Source organism: Cordyceps javanica, chromosome 1 (assembly GCF_051103115.1).
Source record: "Cordyceps javanica chromosome 1, complete sequence".
Lineage (NCBI taxonomy): Eukaryota > Fungi > Ascomycota > Sordariomycetes > Hypocreales > Cordycipitaceae > Cordyceps > Cordyceps javanica.
The window spans coordinates 7481071-7494509 of NC_139295.1; the positions used below are offsets into that span (position 1 = coordinate 7481071).

At 55.0% G+C, this 13439-nt stretch overlaps 5 protein-coding genes across 5 annotated transcripts; 3 read left to right on the plus strand and 2 right to left on the minus strand.

The window, feature by feature from the left end:
• Positions 1–3919: 3919 nt before the first annotated feature.
• V2A60_002284 (uncharacterized protein) lies at positions 3920–4678 on the plus strand (the record flags this gene model as incomplete). Its single annotated transcript, XM_083253635.1, has 1 exon — positions 3920–4678. One exon carries the CDS (start codon positions 3920–3922, stop codon positions 4676–4678), a length of 759 nt encoding a protein of 252 aa, XP_083109761.1.
• A 2967-nt stretch (positions 4679–7645) lies between these two features.
• On the plus strand, positions 7646–8830 carry V2A60_002285 (uncharacterized protein; the record flags this gene model as incomplete). Its single annotated transcript, XM_083253636.1, has 1 exon — positions 7646–8830. One exon carries the CDS (start codon positions 7646–7648, stop codon positions 8828–8830), a length of 1185 nt encoding a protein of 394 aa, XP_083109762.1.
• Positions 8831–9401: 571 nt separating this feature from the next.
• On the minus strand, positions 9402–10013 carry V2A60_002286 (uncharacterized protein; the record flags this gene model as incomplete). The annotated part of the gene is made up of 1 exon (XM_083253637.1): positions 9402–10013. The coding sequence occupies one exon, from the start codon at positions 10011–10013 to the stop codon at positions 9402–9404; it is 612 nt and encodes a 203-aa protein (XP_083109763.1).
• Positions 10014–11223: 1210 nt separating this feature from the next.
• V2A60_002287 (NADH-ubiquinone oxidoreductase 21 kDa subunit) lies at positions 11224–12038 on the minus strand (the record flags this gene model as incomplete). The annotated part of the gene is made up of 4 exons (XM_083253638.1): positions 11224–11492; positions 11573–11778; positions 11889–11905; positions 11964–12038. 4 exons carry the CDS (start codon positions 12036–12038, stop codon positions 11224–11226), a joined length of 567 nt encoding a protein of 188 aa, XP_083109764.1.
• Positions 12039–12266: 228 nt separating this feature from the next.
• On the plus strand, positions 12267–13339 carry V2A60_002288 (replication fork protection component Swi3-domain-containing protein; the record flags this gene model as incomplete). The annotated part of the gene is made up of 3 exons (XM_083253639.1): positions 12267–12487; positions 12557–12632; positions 12686–13339. The coding sequence occupies 3 exons, from the start codon at positions 12267–12269 to the stop codon at positions 13337–13339; spliced, it is 951 nt and encodes a 316-aa protein (XP_083109765.1).
• Between the last annotated feature and the right edge of the window lie 100 nt (positions 13340–13439).

Consider the following 13439-nt stretch of genomic DNA (forward strand, 5'->3'; position numbering starts at 1 on the left):
GTACAACAGCCCACCAGTAGCGTCTAAACGAACAAGGAGGACGAAGAAGAAGACGAAGAAGAAAATCATACGATGTTTGGAACCATGCTGGCAATCTTTTCTGATTGCCAATTACATTGTATCCCTGCATTTTATTTACTCAAAACAAAAAGGAAAAGAAAAAGAAAAAAACAGGATCATTCCAGTACGCTCCTCTACTTACGTACCGGCGATACAAGGTCGGCAACATCCAGAGTAGGTATTTGGTAAGCCTCGCCACAAAAGGAAACAAGACAAGTATTAGCTTTGGAAAATAAAACCAATAGTAGCCTCCCACGTCCGCGTCCGGCGGGTTGCTGCATGGCCCTGTATTGCCCGCATCAAAGCGTAAAAATGTAAAAATGCGGCCACCCTCGCTGCCTGCATCTCCAGTATTCGGTACTACACTAATAAAACCACAAGGCCGTATGTAATTCCGTACTTACATGCTCTGTAATCCGTGACTGCTCCGTAGGTACGCAGTGCCATCTTATCACTCCGCACGTGTCGACTACTTACTCCGTACTGATATACTGCTTCCCTTTTTGCATTCACTCAATGCGCTTCCATCCAACCAATTGCTTGCTTGCTCCTATTACTCTCTTACTACTACTTGCTGACTGCTCTTATACAGCAATGTATGGCTCGAGAAAAAAGACGTGCTTGGCTCAAAATTCTCCTCCTTTACCCCTCTCCATCTCTCTGCATCACACGGCATCACATTGCATCACACACGTACCAGCCAACACAACCTCAACCCCAGACACATCCACTCACTTACTCACTCACCACCGTCACTCCCTCCCTCACTCACTGCCCCCTTCCCACCTCATTCTCGCCCCAGATGCTCTCCGTATTAATAAACATCCCGCCCGCGGGTGCCCATCTCACAGCCCATCTCCCCCCCTCCCCCATATCCGCCTCCCCTCTTCTCGCCCTCTCCAATAAAACGTTAGTTAATGCATCTACTTATCATGCGTATCCTTGGCACCTCAGATGTCATGCCAGGCCCCATGTCATCTATTTCATTTTCCCCGTCTCCAGAGTCCCCGCTCGATCGTCTCGTGGTTATCGCGCCGCTCTCTCCCACCAACCCCCAGACGGTAGACCCATGCGGCCCTCCTCCTCCAACACATTTCAACAAAACTAGTTCTGACGCTAATCATAATCATATCCCTCTTTCCCCAAAAAATGTCCTGCGCGATGCTACATCGTTTTAGCCATCTCTCTGATAACGCCGTCGCCTCGTCCTACCTTGGCTCGGGCTCTCAATTCCTCTCTGCGCTACTACGTAGTTAGTTGGCTCTCCCACCCCCCTTCGTGGAAGTCGGCGCTTCCCGACATCCCGGACAGATAGGCATCCCCCGAAGCAACTCGTCCCAAGAGCCCTCATCTCAATTCTTCAGCTTTCTCGATGCCCCAATATCCATCTTTCTTCCTCTCATCCAGACTAAATGGAGCTCATTCTGTAGATGCACCCCCCCCCCCCCCTTCCTCTCTAACCCCACGTCTCCAGCAATGCATCCAGATATGCATGCACCCAAGATTGGAAACGACCGAACTAGACCATGAATCCTCACTTCCGAGGCACACACGGATGCTGTCCACCGATTAAACAGATTTGTAACGGCTAGGCGACACCAACTCCCCCTTTCCCCCGCATCCGCCCTCGTGTGCGGTGTTGACCTTGCCCAGGCAGTCACACTGTAGCACCCATTCATCTACCTTTCCTGTACACAAGGTGCATGGCCCTGGGATACCACCCACAATCTTTCAGGCAGGCAGTCAAAAGCCTATTTTTTCTTTGCCCCAAGGTGGGCTAGAGAGCCCAGACGATACCGTTGGCACGGTAATCCAATCTCACTACTATCGTGTCTCGCCAAATGATATAGACGGCTATTTAATAGTCGAATTAGTACTCTAGCCCTACGTACATGGTACTACGCCCTGACCAGGCAGGGGCGCTAAACAACAGGTCGTTAGTAGACATTTCCATGACCCCGGTAAACGACCTGAAGGATATTCTTGACAGGGACCTTTACTGCCTGGTGCTGACTATGGACTTTGAGGGCGCGCCTTCGACAGCATTCTACTCTTTCATCTTATCCTCACTCTGAGAGAACAAGAATAGCGTAAGAGTCTGATCGATTAGGCCATTTCCTCTCGTACAGGTAGGTATGACGCCAACCATGCGAACTCTTGGCTCGGCCGGTCAATCGCGGCATTCGCTCCAACTAGAAAAGGCCACTTCCGCCTCGGAATGCCATCGTGAGCGTTGTCGCGTATATGTCTTTCCGTCATTGGGCGTGGGCTGGATATTTCGCGGGATACAGGACCTATTATACTTGTTATCAATTCTCCATATAAACAGCGGCTAACCGAGGCCGTCTGGAAGCAATGGGCTGGCGGATCGTGGCGGCGCGTCAAGGTCTCGTTGCTTGACATCATCATGCTTGGTCTCCTCCCGGCTCGGTGAAGAAACGCGACCATCTCCTTCTCCTCCTGCGTCCTCGATGCTCATACTGCGCGCTGTCTGCAGAGTGCTCCCACTCGGCTTTATATATGCTGGTTTTGTCAGCGCCGTGCGCCGAGCCAACCAATCCCTCAGCTGCAATCTCTACAGTAGTCGTGCCTGCCTCCACGTTTACAGCTCACAATGATAAAATGACTACTATTAGTTTATTTTTATTTTTAGTGCTGAAACGATGATACAGGAATAACCGATATCTCTGATAATGGAGTAATTGTTGTAGAGTGTTTGGACTTTGATGTTGTATTCCATTCTACTGATAAGCGATGAAAGTAGAGGTGAAGTGACTTGAGTGAGTATACGGAGTCGGTATCCGTGCTCTGTACTGAGTAATAATCATTGCACTGGTCGTGAGTACTTCTGTAGCCAACTACCCTGTCCCGCAAGCGTACAAGAAATGTCAGTGACATGCGTCAAGTTTCTGATAGGTCTGGTAGATTTGCCGAGCTCAGTTCATGCTCTGTTTCTTGGCATTGTGCTGCTCCTCTTCTCGTTACCGTTCCTCCACCCTGAATCAGGCTCGTGGGGCTCCCTGCCGCCAAAGATTGACTTAATAGTTGACAATGCCACGAAAGATGGGATGATTGCGCCCATTTATCATGTCGGCATCGGTATCCCGTCACGGTGCGTAATGCTCGTCCATGCTAGAGCTGAGTTCAATTCGCACTGTGGCGGCGGGCATGAATTGATCCGCTTCCGGCATCTACTCAGGAGTCAGTACTGATATGGCTACCCCGCACTCTGTCCCAAGTTGTCTGTTCTTTGGAGGCCAAAGGCATTTCCCCTTTTTCGAAAAGAAAAATCTGGCTGCTCGCCTTTGCTATGGCAGTCTAGCCAGGCGGCGGCGCGGCGTCTGCGGCTGCGTCAATGTCAAGCTCAGCCGACATTTATTGCACTAAGAACTGTCCAGTTGACCCGCCGCCTAACTAAAACTAGTCACTAGCGAAATTCGAGGCCAACCTTGACGGCGAACCGACTTACACCACCCCCAAACAGATGCAGATGGATGCCCGCCGCATGTTGCCTCTTTCCACCTCGCAGCAATTGCCGTGATCCAATCACGCGATGCCATGTGACTCTTCTCGCCCTGCAGGTAAAATCTGCGCAAAAGTAGAGAGGTTTTCTCTTCCGCTCTCCACCTGCTGCGCTGCTATTGCTCAGCCTGATTCATGCCGCATGTGCGCTCTGTATAGAAGAGCCATCTTGGTCCAAAGCAGCTTTTTCTAATTCGTGTTAACAGCTTTTTTTTCCTGCTCTTAGGCTTGTCTTTATCTTCTTTTTTGCTACTAGTTCCTCTCTTCAAGCCTGCTTTGGCTCACTTCTGGATTTGATCTCTGTATACTTCAGGATTTACCCAAGGCGCGAGTAGCCATGTTCGCCCCGCCGCCGGAGCCAACCTCGTCGGAGCGTCGGGTCCTCGAGCTCGCCCGGCACATCTTCTCCGCCGAGGACAAGACGCACCACCTCTATCTGCTCTACCTGCGCGTCCTGTGCGACTGGCCCACGTTCCTCCGGCAGGACCCGGCCCGAAGCCCCGAGGACGACGGCCGCCCGCTCGTCATAGTCACCCAGTCCGGCGTCGTGGTGGTCGAGAACGTGCCGTCTGCCGCGGACCGGCCCGGGGCCCAGGACGACGACGACGACTACGACGATGACGACGGCTTCGAGAACCTCCCGCCCCTCAGCCCGCGCGACGTCGAGGTGCGGCACCCGGAGCTGCCCCGGTCCGCCTGCCGCTTCGACCCCGCGCGCGACGTGCTCTGGTTCGCCCACGACACCGACGCCGGCGAGGTCGCCGGCATGGCGCCGTACTACGGCTCCCAGCTCAGCGCCGTCCGCAACGTCCTGTTCGCCGAGTCGAGGTGGCGCCGCGACGTCGACGCGTGCCTGGCCGTGCTCGGCCACTTTCCCGGCGTCATGGCCGTCTACGTCTTGCTGGGCGACTACCGCTCCCCGCACGGGGTTGTCGCCGGGACCGAGGGTCAGTTCCGCGCCACGGCCGAGAAGCTTGCCGAGCGGGACGAGCACATCCTCCGGGGTCGCGGCGTGGCTGTCGAGTACATCGACTACCAGTCCAACGTACACGGTGGCTTCCGGGCGAGCAAAAAGGTAGTGCTAGTTCACCGCTGACGCTGCAGATCAAAACCTCATCACTCCGAGGGATCGTATAGATTGCAACGATTCATCGAGAGCGGGTGGGTTCCTTGAAAGTCAGGTAGTCGTCTGGTCGTGCCAAGCAGGTCATGCCTGTCCATTTTCTGTAGGGTCAAACGAACCTGATTGCATGTTTGCTTGTGATGTATCGTTGTATTTTTTGTTTTACTACTGCAGGCATCGTCCTTTTCTCCTAATTTGAATATTATGGAAGTATTTTTTTGCATGAAAGGCCACGTCCAAAGCTGCCATCCTATGCGTCACCAAACCTCGCTACCTTGACCCCTTTACAACCTGTTGTGATACTGGCAGCAATCAAGACATTTTCAGCCAAGCTTCACTACACGCGCACCCTTCCAAGTTGGGCATGCGCCATGTCCAAGAAAAATACATCAACATAGACTCGTCTTTCCCGTATGAGCCAACCGAACGAACGCCTTTGCACAAACACCAAACATGTCGAAAGGACGTTTGCTTCGGCTTACCCTATACTGCCACTCCGGGCTCGGCCTTACCTTTTGTACGGCGTGAGAGAGTCCTTAACTATAACAGGTCAGGTTAAACCAACGTTTTGAGGCGCAAGCTGTGTTTTGGATTTTTCGGGCTATATATAAAATCTTGTAAAAGATCATAGGCTGTTGTGCCACCTTCCAGCTTCTAAGTGACTATCCCACATGACGAGCTGTGTGGTTTTGAACCGATAGGCGTCATAGCTACGCTAATTGGCCAGAAGGCTAGCTCATGGAGGAAGAGAAAAAAATAAGAAGAAGGAAAACCCCAAATGAACCACAAAGTGTGCAATCGCTTCCAATCCAGTGTCAAGTTATAAAATCGGCCATGTCGCCCTGTTGTGCTAGTTATCTGATCATCCTTGACCAGCCTGTAGCCAGAGATATCTTGCGTGCTTCTCACAAATAAAAAGCTCCGAGCTTGGCTGACTTCGCCTACCTGCCCAAAATAATACGCATGCCGCAGTATAATGTGATGCAGAACAAGGCTACCATCGTAACCGGGGATTACTTTGAGACGGACAGCCTGACTTGGGAATTCGTCGACATTTCTCTCCATGGAACTCTTCGCCTTGGCATTTTGGGCAATCTATCAGGCAACAAAACTCGAGAAGTGAATCGAATTTTTGTTTCTCGGACTTCCTGCAGCCGTAGTCGAAGACGAGCGTTCCAGAAGACTATTTCGCGCGTGGAACATTGCAAGTGGAACAGTGCATCAGCAGGGTTCAATGGCTCCTCCAAGTTACTCGCATAGTTCGCCACCCGGCCAATATGACGGGACGTTTTTGGGACACATTTGCCAAAGGAATCCGGGGACGACGTGTAACAGGGAGAGTCCGACTTCTTCCCAAAGAACCCCGGGATAGCGGTAGAAGCACGGCGAATCGCCAAACTAGATGCTCGTCGGACTGGCATGCATGGTTTTGACGAGTAAAACTTGGAGCTTGTTAAATTGTTCTTGGTAATTTTCTTTTTGGCCTAGCTTCTTTTCTTTCATCCGGGGCAGACATGACGGTCCTTTATACGCCGCAAAGCAGGATACTCCAGGGGGGCTGTCTACCAGCATCACACAGCGCATAGTTGGCGCTTCTACAATCGCACGTCTGGCCGCCTGATGCGATCTGCCCTGCATGCTCGGTTCGTGGCGTAGCCTTTGTATTTGGAATGGCGGCTGACGAGGCTACGAGAAGTGGCGGCAGCCTTGGGCGCGCGCCTTTGTCTAGGCAACGCTGTGCAACCGTGGTACAAGATTCTTTGAAGATGGAAAAGCGCGCCTCAAGAGTCCTTTCGGGCAAGCTATACGAATATGAGCGGCAAAATATTTTCGTAACAAAAGCAAGCGGCAGCTACCTGGCACTAAATGACATGGCGGGAGAAGAGGAGTGAACTCGTTTGAGCCCGCAAAGCCAGGCTGGAAGCTAGCCTGTATCCCCCGAAACATCTCGACGTAAATGAGAAATATCTCCCCAATTTATGCCCCAAGAATATTGGAAATCAAAGGCAATTTTCTTGGCCAACCCAACCGACATGGCGTATTAGAGGCTTTCCCGGTATACGCCGATGTGTGGGCGCCGCCGCCGCCGCCGCCGCCACTCAGAGTCCCCGGTCTAGGCAGCAAACGGGCCTCCCAGACAAACGACAAAGGCAAGGCTCAATCTTCCTCCTTTCATCAAAGAAACCTGACACTGTCACCTCTCCTGCGCCTCCTTCATGTCATCCATCACATCGCACAGAAGCTCACCCCTTCATTTCCCGCTTTAGTTTCTCTTCAAGTCTTCACGTTTCTTCATCGTCTGTTCCTTGACGTCAGCCGACATTGGCCGCTGGGCCATCTCAGACACGCAGCCGCACCGCTATTGGCCGCCATGACGTCAGCCGGACAACGCCTCTTTCCCCCAAGGGCTGCCAGGCAGACCACAGACGGCAGGCTACCGACGGACGGACGGCAGGGCTAGAATAAAAACCAAACTAATGTTAATAATAACGAGTGCCACCAGTGCAGACTGCAGACCGCTGCGCGCGCCCGCTGCCAACGCGCCGTACACACTTGACACTGGTGACACGCAGCACCCTGCACTTCGCGCACGCCGACTGACTGCACCGCCCACCGCCTGATCCGGCCTTCACCTGGGCTGTTTGGCTGATTTGTGGCTGCCTCCTGTCCTACTTGGTATATGCATGCTGTCCCTGCGATCGCCCAATTTCGGAACAACAGTCGAGACAAGGGGAACAAGAAAATCTCTCGGCGCCAGGCCTCCCGCCTGTGGTATATCTACTCGGCACTGTCCCTCCCGCCCGTGCCTTCGATTGCCTTTGATCCGGTTTTTTGATCAGCCAGCCTATACTATATCAAGAGGCAAAATCACACATCAGCCCGCAACCCTGCCCACACAACAACCCTCCTACTGCTTTCAGCCTTAGACATTCTCCCGCCATGGCGTACTCGTCTCGCCGTCGCGACGACCCATACGCGCAGGACGCATTTTATGGGCGCAACCCGCCTTATTGGGAAGCCGGCGACGCTCCTGCCGGCCCTCCCCCGCGCCGCAGCAAATCAGCGCGCCATCCCGGCTACCCCGGCCCAGGTGATAGAGGCCCGTCCCGCAGGCATCGCGATGATGATGCGCCCCGCGGCTCCTCTCACAGACAGGGTGACGGACGCCGTGCCCGGTCACCCCCGCCATCATATCGCTATGAAGACCGACGAGGTGGGGACCCGCGCCGCGATGCCAGAGATGCGAGAGATATCAGGGACCCGAGAGACCACAGAAGCGCAACAAGAGACGTGAGGGACTCACGCCCAACGGGTCATGGCCGTGACTACTATCCGCCCCGCGGTGATCACTACGAAGCGGATCCCCGTCGGCACCAACGCAGCAAGACGGCCGAGGATCCTGGCCGGTACAGAAGGTCTTCCCCCGACTACAAGAGCCGAGATCATCCCCCTCGCGATGATCGAGACCGCGACAGACGCGGTGGCTACACCAGAAGCCATGTGCAAGACCCGTCGTCCGCCCATGGTAGCCGAACAAAGACGCGTGACTTTGCCGATGATGGCGGCCGTGACCGTCATGGTGGCCACAGCTCACGATCGCACGTCAAAGACAAGCCGACCACCAGAGACGTCGCCGCAGCAGAACCGCCCCGCGGTCGCGACAAGCACGCGAGCGGCGGCGCACGGGGCATCGGTGCCAAGGTCCGCAGCTCGACCATGCCCGCAGCCCAGACGGCGGCCAAGTGGTGGCAGAACCCGCTCGTGCAGGCCGGCGCGCGCACCGCATTCTCCGCCGGCGCTACGGCCGCCATGAACAACCGCGGAGGCCAGGGCGACTGGCTCGGGGCAAAGGGCGCCAAGGTGGCCACCGCCGCCATCGGCGCAGCGCTCATGGACGGCTTCATGGGTGGCGGCAAGAAGGAGGAGAATGGCGCGAAAGATCGTGGTCGGAGCCGCAGCCGCGACCGCGGCGCCGACCGCAGCCCAGACCGCAGCAGGGACAAGAGCAGCGGCCGCAGTAAGAGTGAGGGGCGTGGCGGCGGCGGCGGCGGCGGCGGCGACTTTCGGCAGAAGCTGATGCAGTCGGGCATGGACTACGTGTTGAGGAAGGCGGCTGCGCGCTAACCACCGCAGTTGCGCGGACACTAGTCATGATGATGATGATGATGACGACCAAAAAATAAGAGCGCTCGTGATTCACGATAATGGATAAATGCACGTGGGAACTACTGGGCATTGGCAGGAAAGGAACGTTAATCGGTTTGTTTGACTCACAGCATACGAAGGACTCGGGTTGGTTTCCTGTGGTACACTAGAAAGATCTTCAAGTCCTTAAGAACGCATTGATTTTGTGGAAAACTGCGCGTGGATATTGGCAGCGAGTTTGTTTTTTATTTGGAATGCATATACAATAACGATGCAGCACGGTGAATCAAGACAATTACATATATCTCGTAGAAAAGAACGAGGGTGAATTACAATTCAGTCCAAGCCGGCTCCTCCCACTTCTCTCACATCTTGAATGCATACACTGCCGCAACTCCCCAGTCCTACAATGAAGCCCGCATTCGTACATGGGCCATCATCACATCTTGCTACAGATTCACACCCTTATGCCACACAGCGATCCATCCACTGACAACGATCAGCCCTCATTTCATCTCCTCTTCCTCCTCCGCCCCCGCCCACCCTGGACTCAAACCCCATCCCAGGGCCTGCAGAGGTCCGCCGCGCAGTACCCGTTGCAGCAGAGCGCGGGGCCCCTGCCGTCGGCGGCGTTGCACGTCCCGTAGTTGCGCACGCACGCGCCCTCGCAGCGGACGGCCCGGACCGGCGTCGGCGGGTCGATCCGGACCTGTCCCGTGCGGCCGTCGTCGCCGATGACGAAGACGTGCTCCGGCGGCGGCGCGCCCTCGGCCAGCGCAAAGTCGAACGCGCAGAGCGCCGCCGCGTTGTAGTCGGGCGCCGCGACGCGCGCGACGGCGCGGCCTGCGTTGCCGTTGCCGTTGCCGTTGCCGTTGCCGTTGCCGTTGCCGTTGCCGTTGCCGTTGCCGTTGCCGTTGCCGTTGCCGTTGCCGTTGCCGTTGCCGTTGCCGTTGCCGTTGCCGTTGCCGTTGCCGTCGTCGCCCGTGAAGTGCGCGGTGCCGTCGGCGACGACGGCGAGGGCGTACAGCGCCTGCGAGGAGGCGTCCAGGAAGGTGAGGTGTGCGGTCTGAGGGCTGTTGGTGGTGGTGGTGGTGGTGATGAGGACAGCAGCAGAGGATGAGGAGAGTAGTGTGAGAAGAACGGCCAGGGCGGCGAGCTTCATGTTGGGCAGGCTTTTGCTCGTGTGCTGTAGAATGACAGGGGGAGAAAAAATGGTTGGTCAAGTATCAATGTTCGGGAAAAGGCCTGCGTTCAAGAATACTTTGTGGCGCCGCTTGATCGGCAGTCGTCGAATCCGTAGGGCTGGGCAGTTATATACATGCCCCTACAAGGGAAGGACAGCGTCTCATCCTAAATGAGACCCTGACGGCAGCAAGCAAGTTCAAGCAGACACAAAATGCGCCATTGTTTCTAATTCGGGAACATGACGTTCCCGTCAATCACGACGGCCCTCCCTTCATAAAACGCCAAAGACTCGCCTCCCGGCGGACGCAAATCCCGAGGGGGGGAGGGGGACGGGACGTGGCACTGATGACTTCATCAACGTCACATCGCGGTCTAGCCACCCATTGGGTCGTAGACCGCCAAGGGCTTGGGTAGCGACAATGATGGCTTGTTAATGAAGAGCAAAAAAAACCTCCGACCGCGAAACCTGTTTTTCATCTCTCCTTTGTGAATGGTGACTTCCCAACTTAGGGTGACGTCGTGACAGTATGAGCGACAGAAGTATCATTTGGATGGTGCGTCGACATGCTGTCGAAAAGAAAGTATTGATGTCTTACGCTTTTGATCTGCGTCTGGGCAGTCAAAACGTCACAGGTTTCGTAGCTTCTTGGGCTTTGGAGAGCTCAAGTGTCGTTGAGGACATGGTCGGCTTCGCGTCGGCATTGGAAACTGCACGCGGCGTCCTGTATCCTTTTGATACACCATCGAGTACAGCCATGGAGCTTGCAAAGGCTCATTCTAATTCAGCGGCCAACGTAGCGACAGTGATGGAGTTCAGAGATCGTGTACACGCATGTACTTCTTCCATTCAGCATCGCATCGCATTCGACCTGTCCTGAACAACCGACATCTGGTCAGCTGCCCTACTTGCGATACGTGATTATGAATACCTCGGTATTTGCCAGCTCTTCTTCACATTGGCCCGCCCTGCATCTCATATTGTCATCGTAACTCGTCAGTCGCTGCGTCAGTAGTTGTTAATAATTTGCGCCGTCACTCAACACCGTGCGAACAAAGGGAATATAAGTGTTTTAAGGCTGCTAGCACCTTGTAATATACACACGCTCTGTCTCCTAACGCGAAAAAATGACAAATTCTCTCAAATCGGCTTCCGCTTTTCATCCTTGCTGCTGATGCGTCCCATCCGGTTAGTTCTTCGCTGCCTCCAGTTCCCGCTCTGCTTGCTGGTAGTACTTGGCGGTGTCGACGCCGTGCTGGTTATGGTTGACAAAGTTGAACCAGGGCACCGTGGCCATGAAGAGGGCGGAATATCGGCTCTGGCGGGCAGCGACGCCCTGCAGGTACGGGCTCAGCTTCGACTCGCCATAGAGAGGCTGGCCCGCCTTGACCTTGTCGACCATCTCGCGCATGTCCATCTCAATCTCTCTCGCGTTCTCGGTGGCGCCGTAGAATCGCACTGTGACTACAGGTCAGCTTGCTGTGGTCTTGCAAATCGGCGTCGAAAGACTCGGCGAGTCAAAATCAGTCGTCACATACGGGCGGAGCGCTGGTAAAAGTAGAGGAAACCACCGGCGAGACCCACGAAGCCGGCTAAGCGCATGGCCTTGGCGAAACCGCCGCGACCGACGTGTGAGGGCGCAAACTTCTCCAATGTGTAAAGCGCAGCCGGGGCGAACGAAGCGGCGAGACCACCGGCGATGTAGTCCTCCCTACGGGCGTATCCAACGACGCGCTTGAAGTGACTGCAGCATGAAACAAGACTTTGTCAGCAAGCTCAATTGGCGCCAAAAAATCAATCGTGCATCAAACGCGAGATCGCAATCGTAGTCATCGTGGCGTGGGAAGTACATACGGATCATTGTCGATGAGCTGTGCTACCAGGTCAGCAAATTTCATAATTGACGGCATTGAAGCCGCTGGAACGTACCGGATAGTCCGTCTGGACAATCTTGCTCGTGCCTACGTAGGACGCCGGCGCCTGCTTGGTCGTAGTCTCCGACATTTTGCGTGGTGATGCCCAAGACTCTGGAATTGTCCTTCAGCCAATGAATACCATGATGAAGCTCAGCAAGAGGATGTGCCTCAGGGAAGAATCACGTGATTAGATGTCGAGCATTGCACGTGACCCATTTCGTGTAAATGGATGCCCCACCATCGCGTCTCCCCAACGCGTGCCAACACCGTGTAAGTCGTCAAGAGAAGCCAGTGTTTCTTGTGTACAGTGGAAAGAATGCCGTCAGCGACGAAATCGGCCGCCGGTGCGGCCAGCGCCGATCGGCATGACGCATTGGACAATTACAACGTTGGCGACTTGTCTGACGACCCGTTTGCGACACCCAGCCCGCCATCCAAGAACAAGCGCAAGAGCAAGGACGCTGGTCTAGGCATCGACGAGGAGGTTGATGTGCAAAAAGCAGCCAGAGCGCCAACTGTAAAGCTCGATGAGTCAAGGTATGCGCAAATCGATTTTGATGCTTTCTAGACATTATTTAGTTGCTTTCGCTGACTGTGTTGCGCCAGACTTTTGAGCGAAGCTGGTATCCCCAGGCTACGAAAACGGGCTCAGGGACTCAAGCTCAAGGGCAAAGGCCACGAGGTAGGCGACTAGAATTCTCTTCTCTATATGAGATCTGACAGATTTGATTTCAGTTCTCCGACATGTCGCGGCTTCTTTCCTTCTATCAGCTCTGGCTCGATGATCTCTATCCCAAAGCTCGGTTCCTCGACGCGCTCGCCATGGTCGAAAAAGCGGGACACAAGAAGCGCCTCATGGTTGCGCGCGGCGAATGGCTCGACGAGCGCAGGCCCAAGTCCACCGAGGACAAGGAAGACGATCCTTTTGACCTGGAGGACCGTCCCGACACCGCAGCCGACGCCATTGCTGCAGTCAGCTTGCCAGAGCGCCCGACCGCTGGCCGTCTGATCCAGGACCGTGACGGGGCCCAAAGACCAAGCACACCGACCCGCGATCACCCTGACGACTTTTCCGAAGACGATGACCTGTACAATGTGACGCCGCGCGCAGGACCACGACCTGGCCTCACGGCGCTGCAGCCGGATGCGCCCGATGACGACGACTTGGATGCGCTCATGGCTGAGGCCGAGGACCACGACAGCAGGCGGCCAGTGGAAAAGGCGGTGCAGCCGCAAGAAGATGGGGACGACATGGACGACCTAATCGCCGAAGCGGAGGCACAGGACTCACGGCCAAAGAGTATTTTTGGAAATCCAAGTGCCAGTAAACCGGCCGAGACGGACTGGGACGACGACGAGGCGGCATTGAGAGAAATGGAGGGATTTTAAACAGTTTAGGCATGATGCAACGGCGTTGGGGATTTTTCTTTTTCGGCATAGCATGTACCCATGTTGGGCAATGATGATGATGACTTTTACTATAGGTACT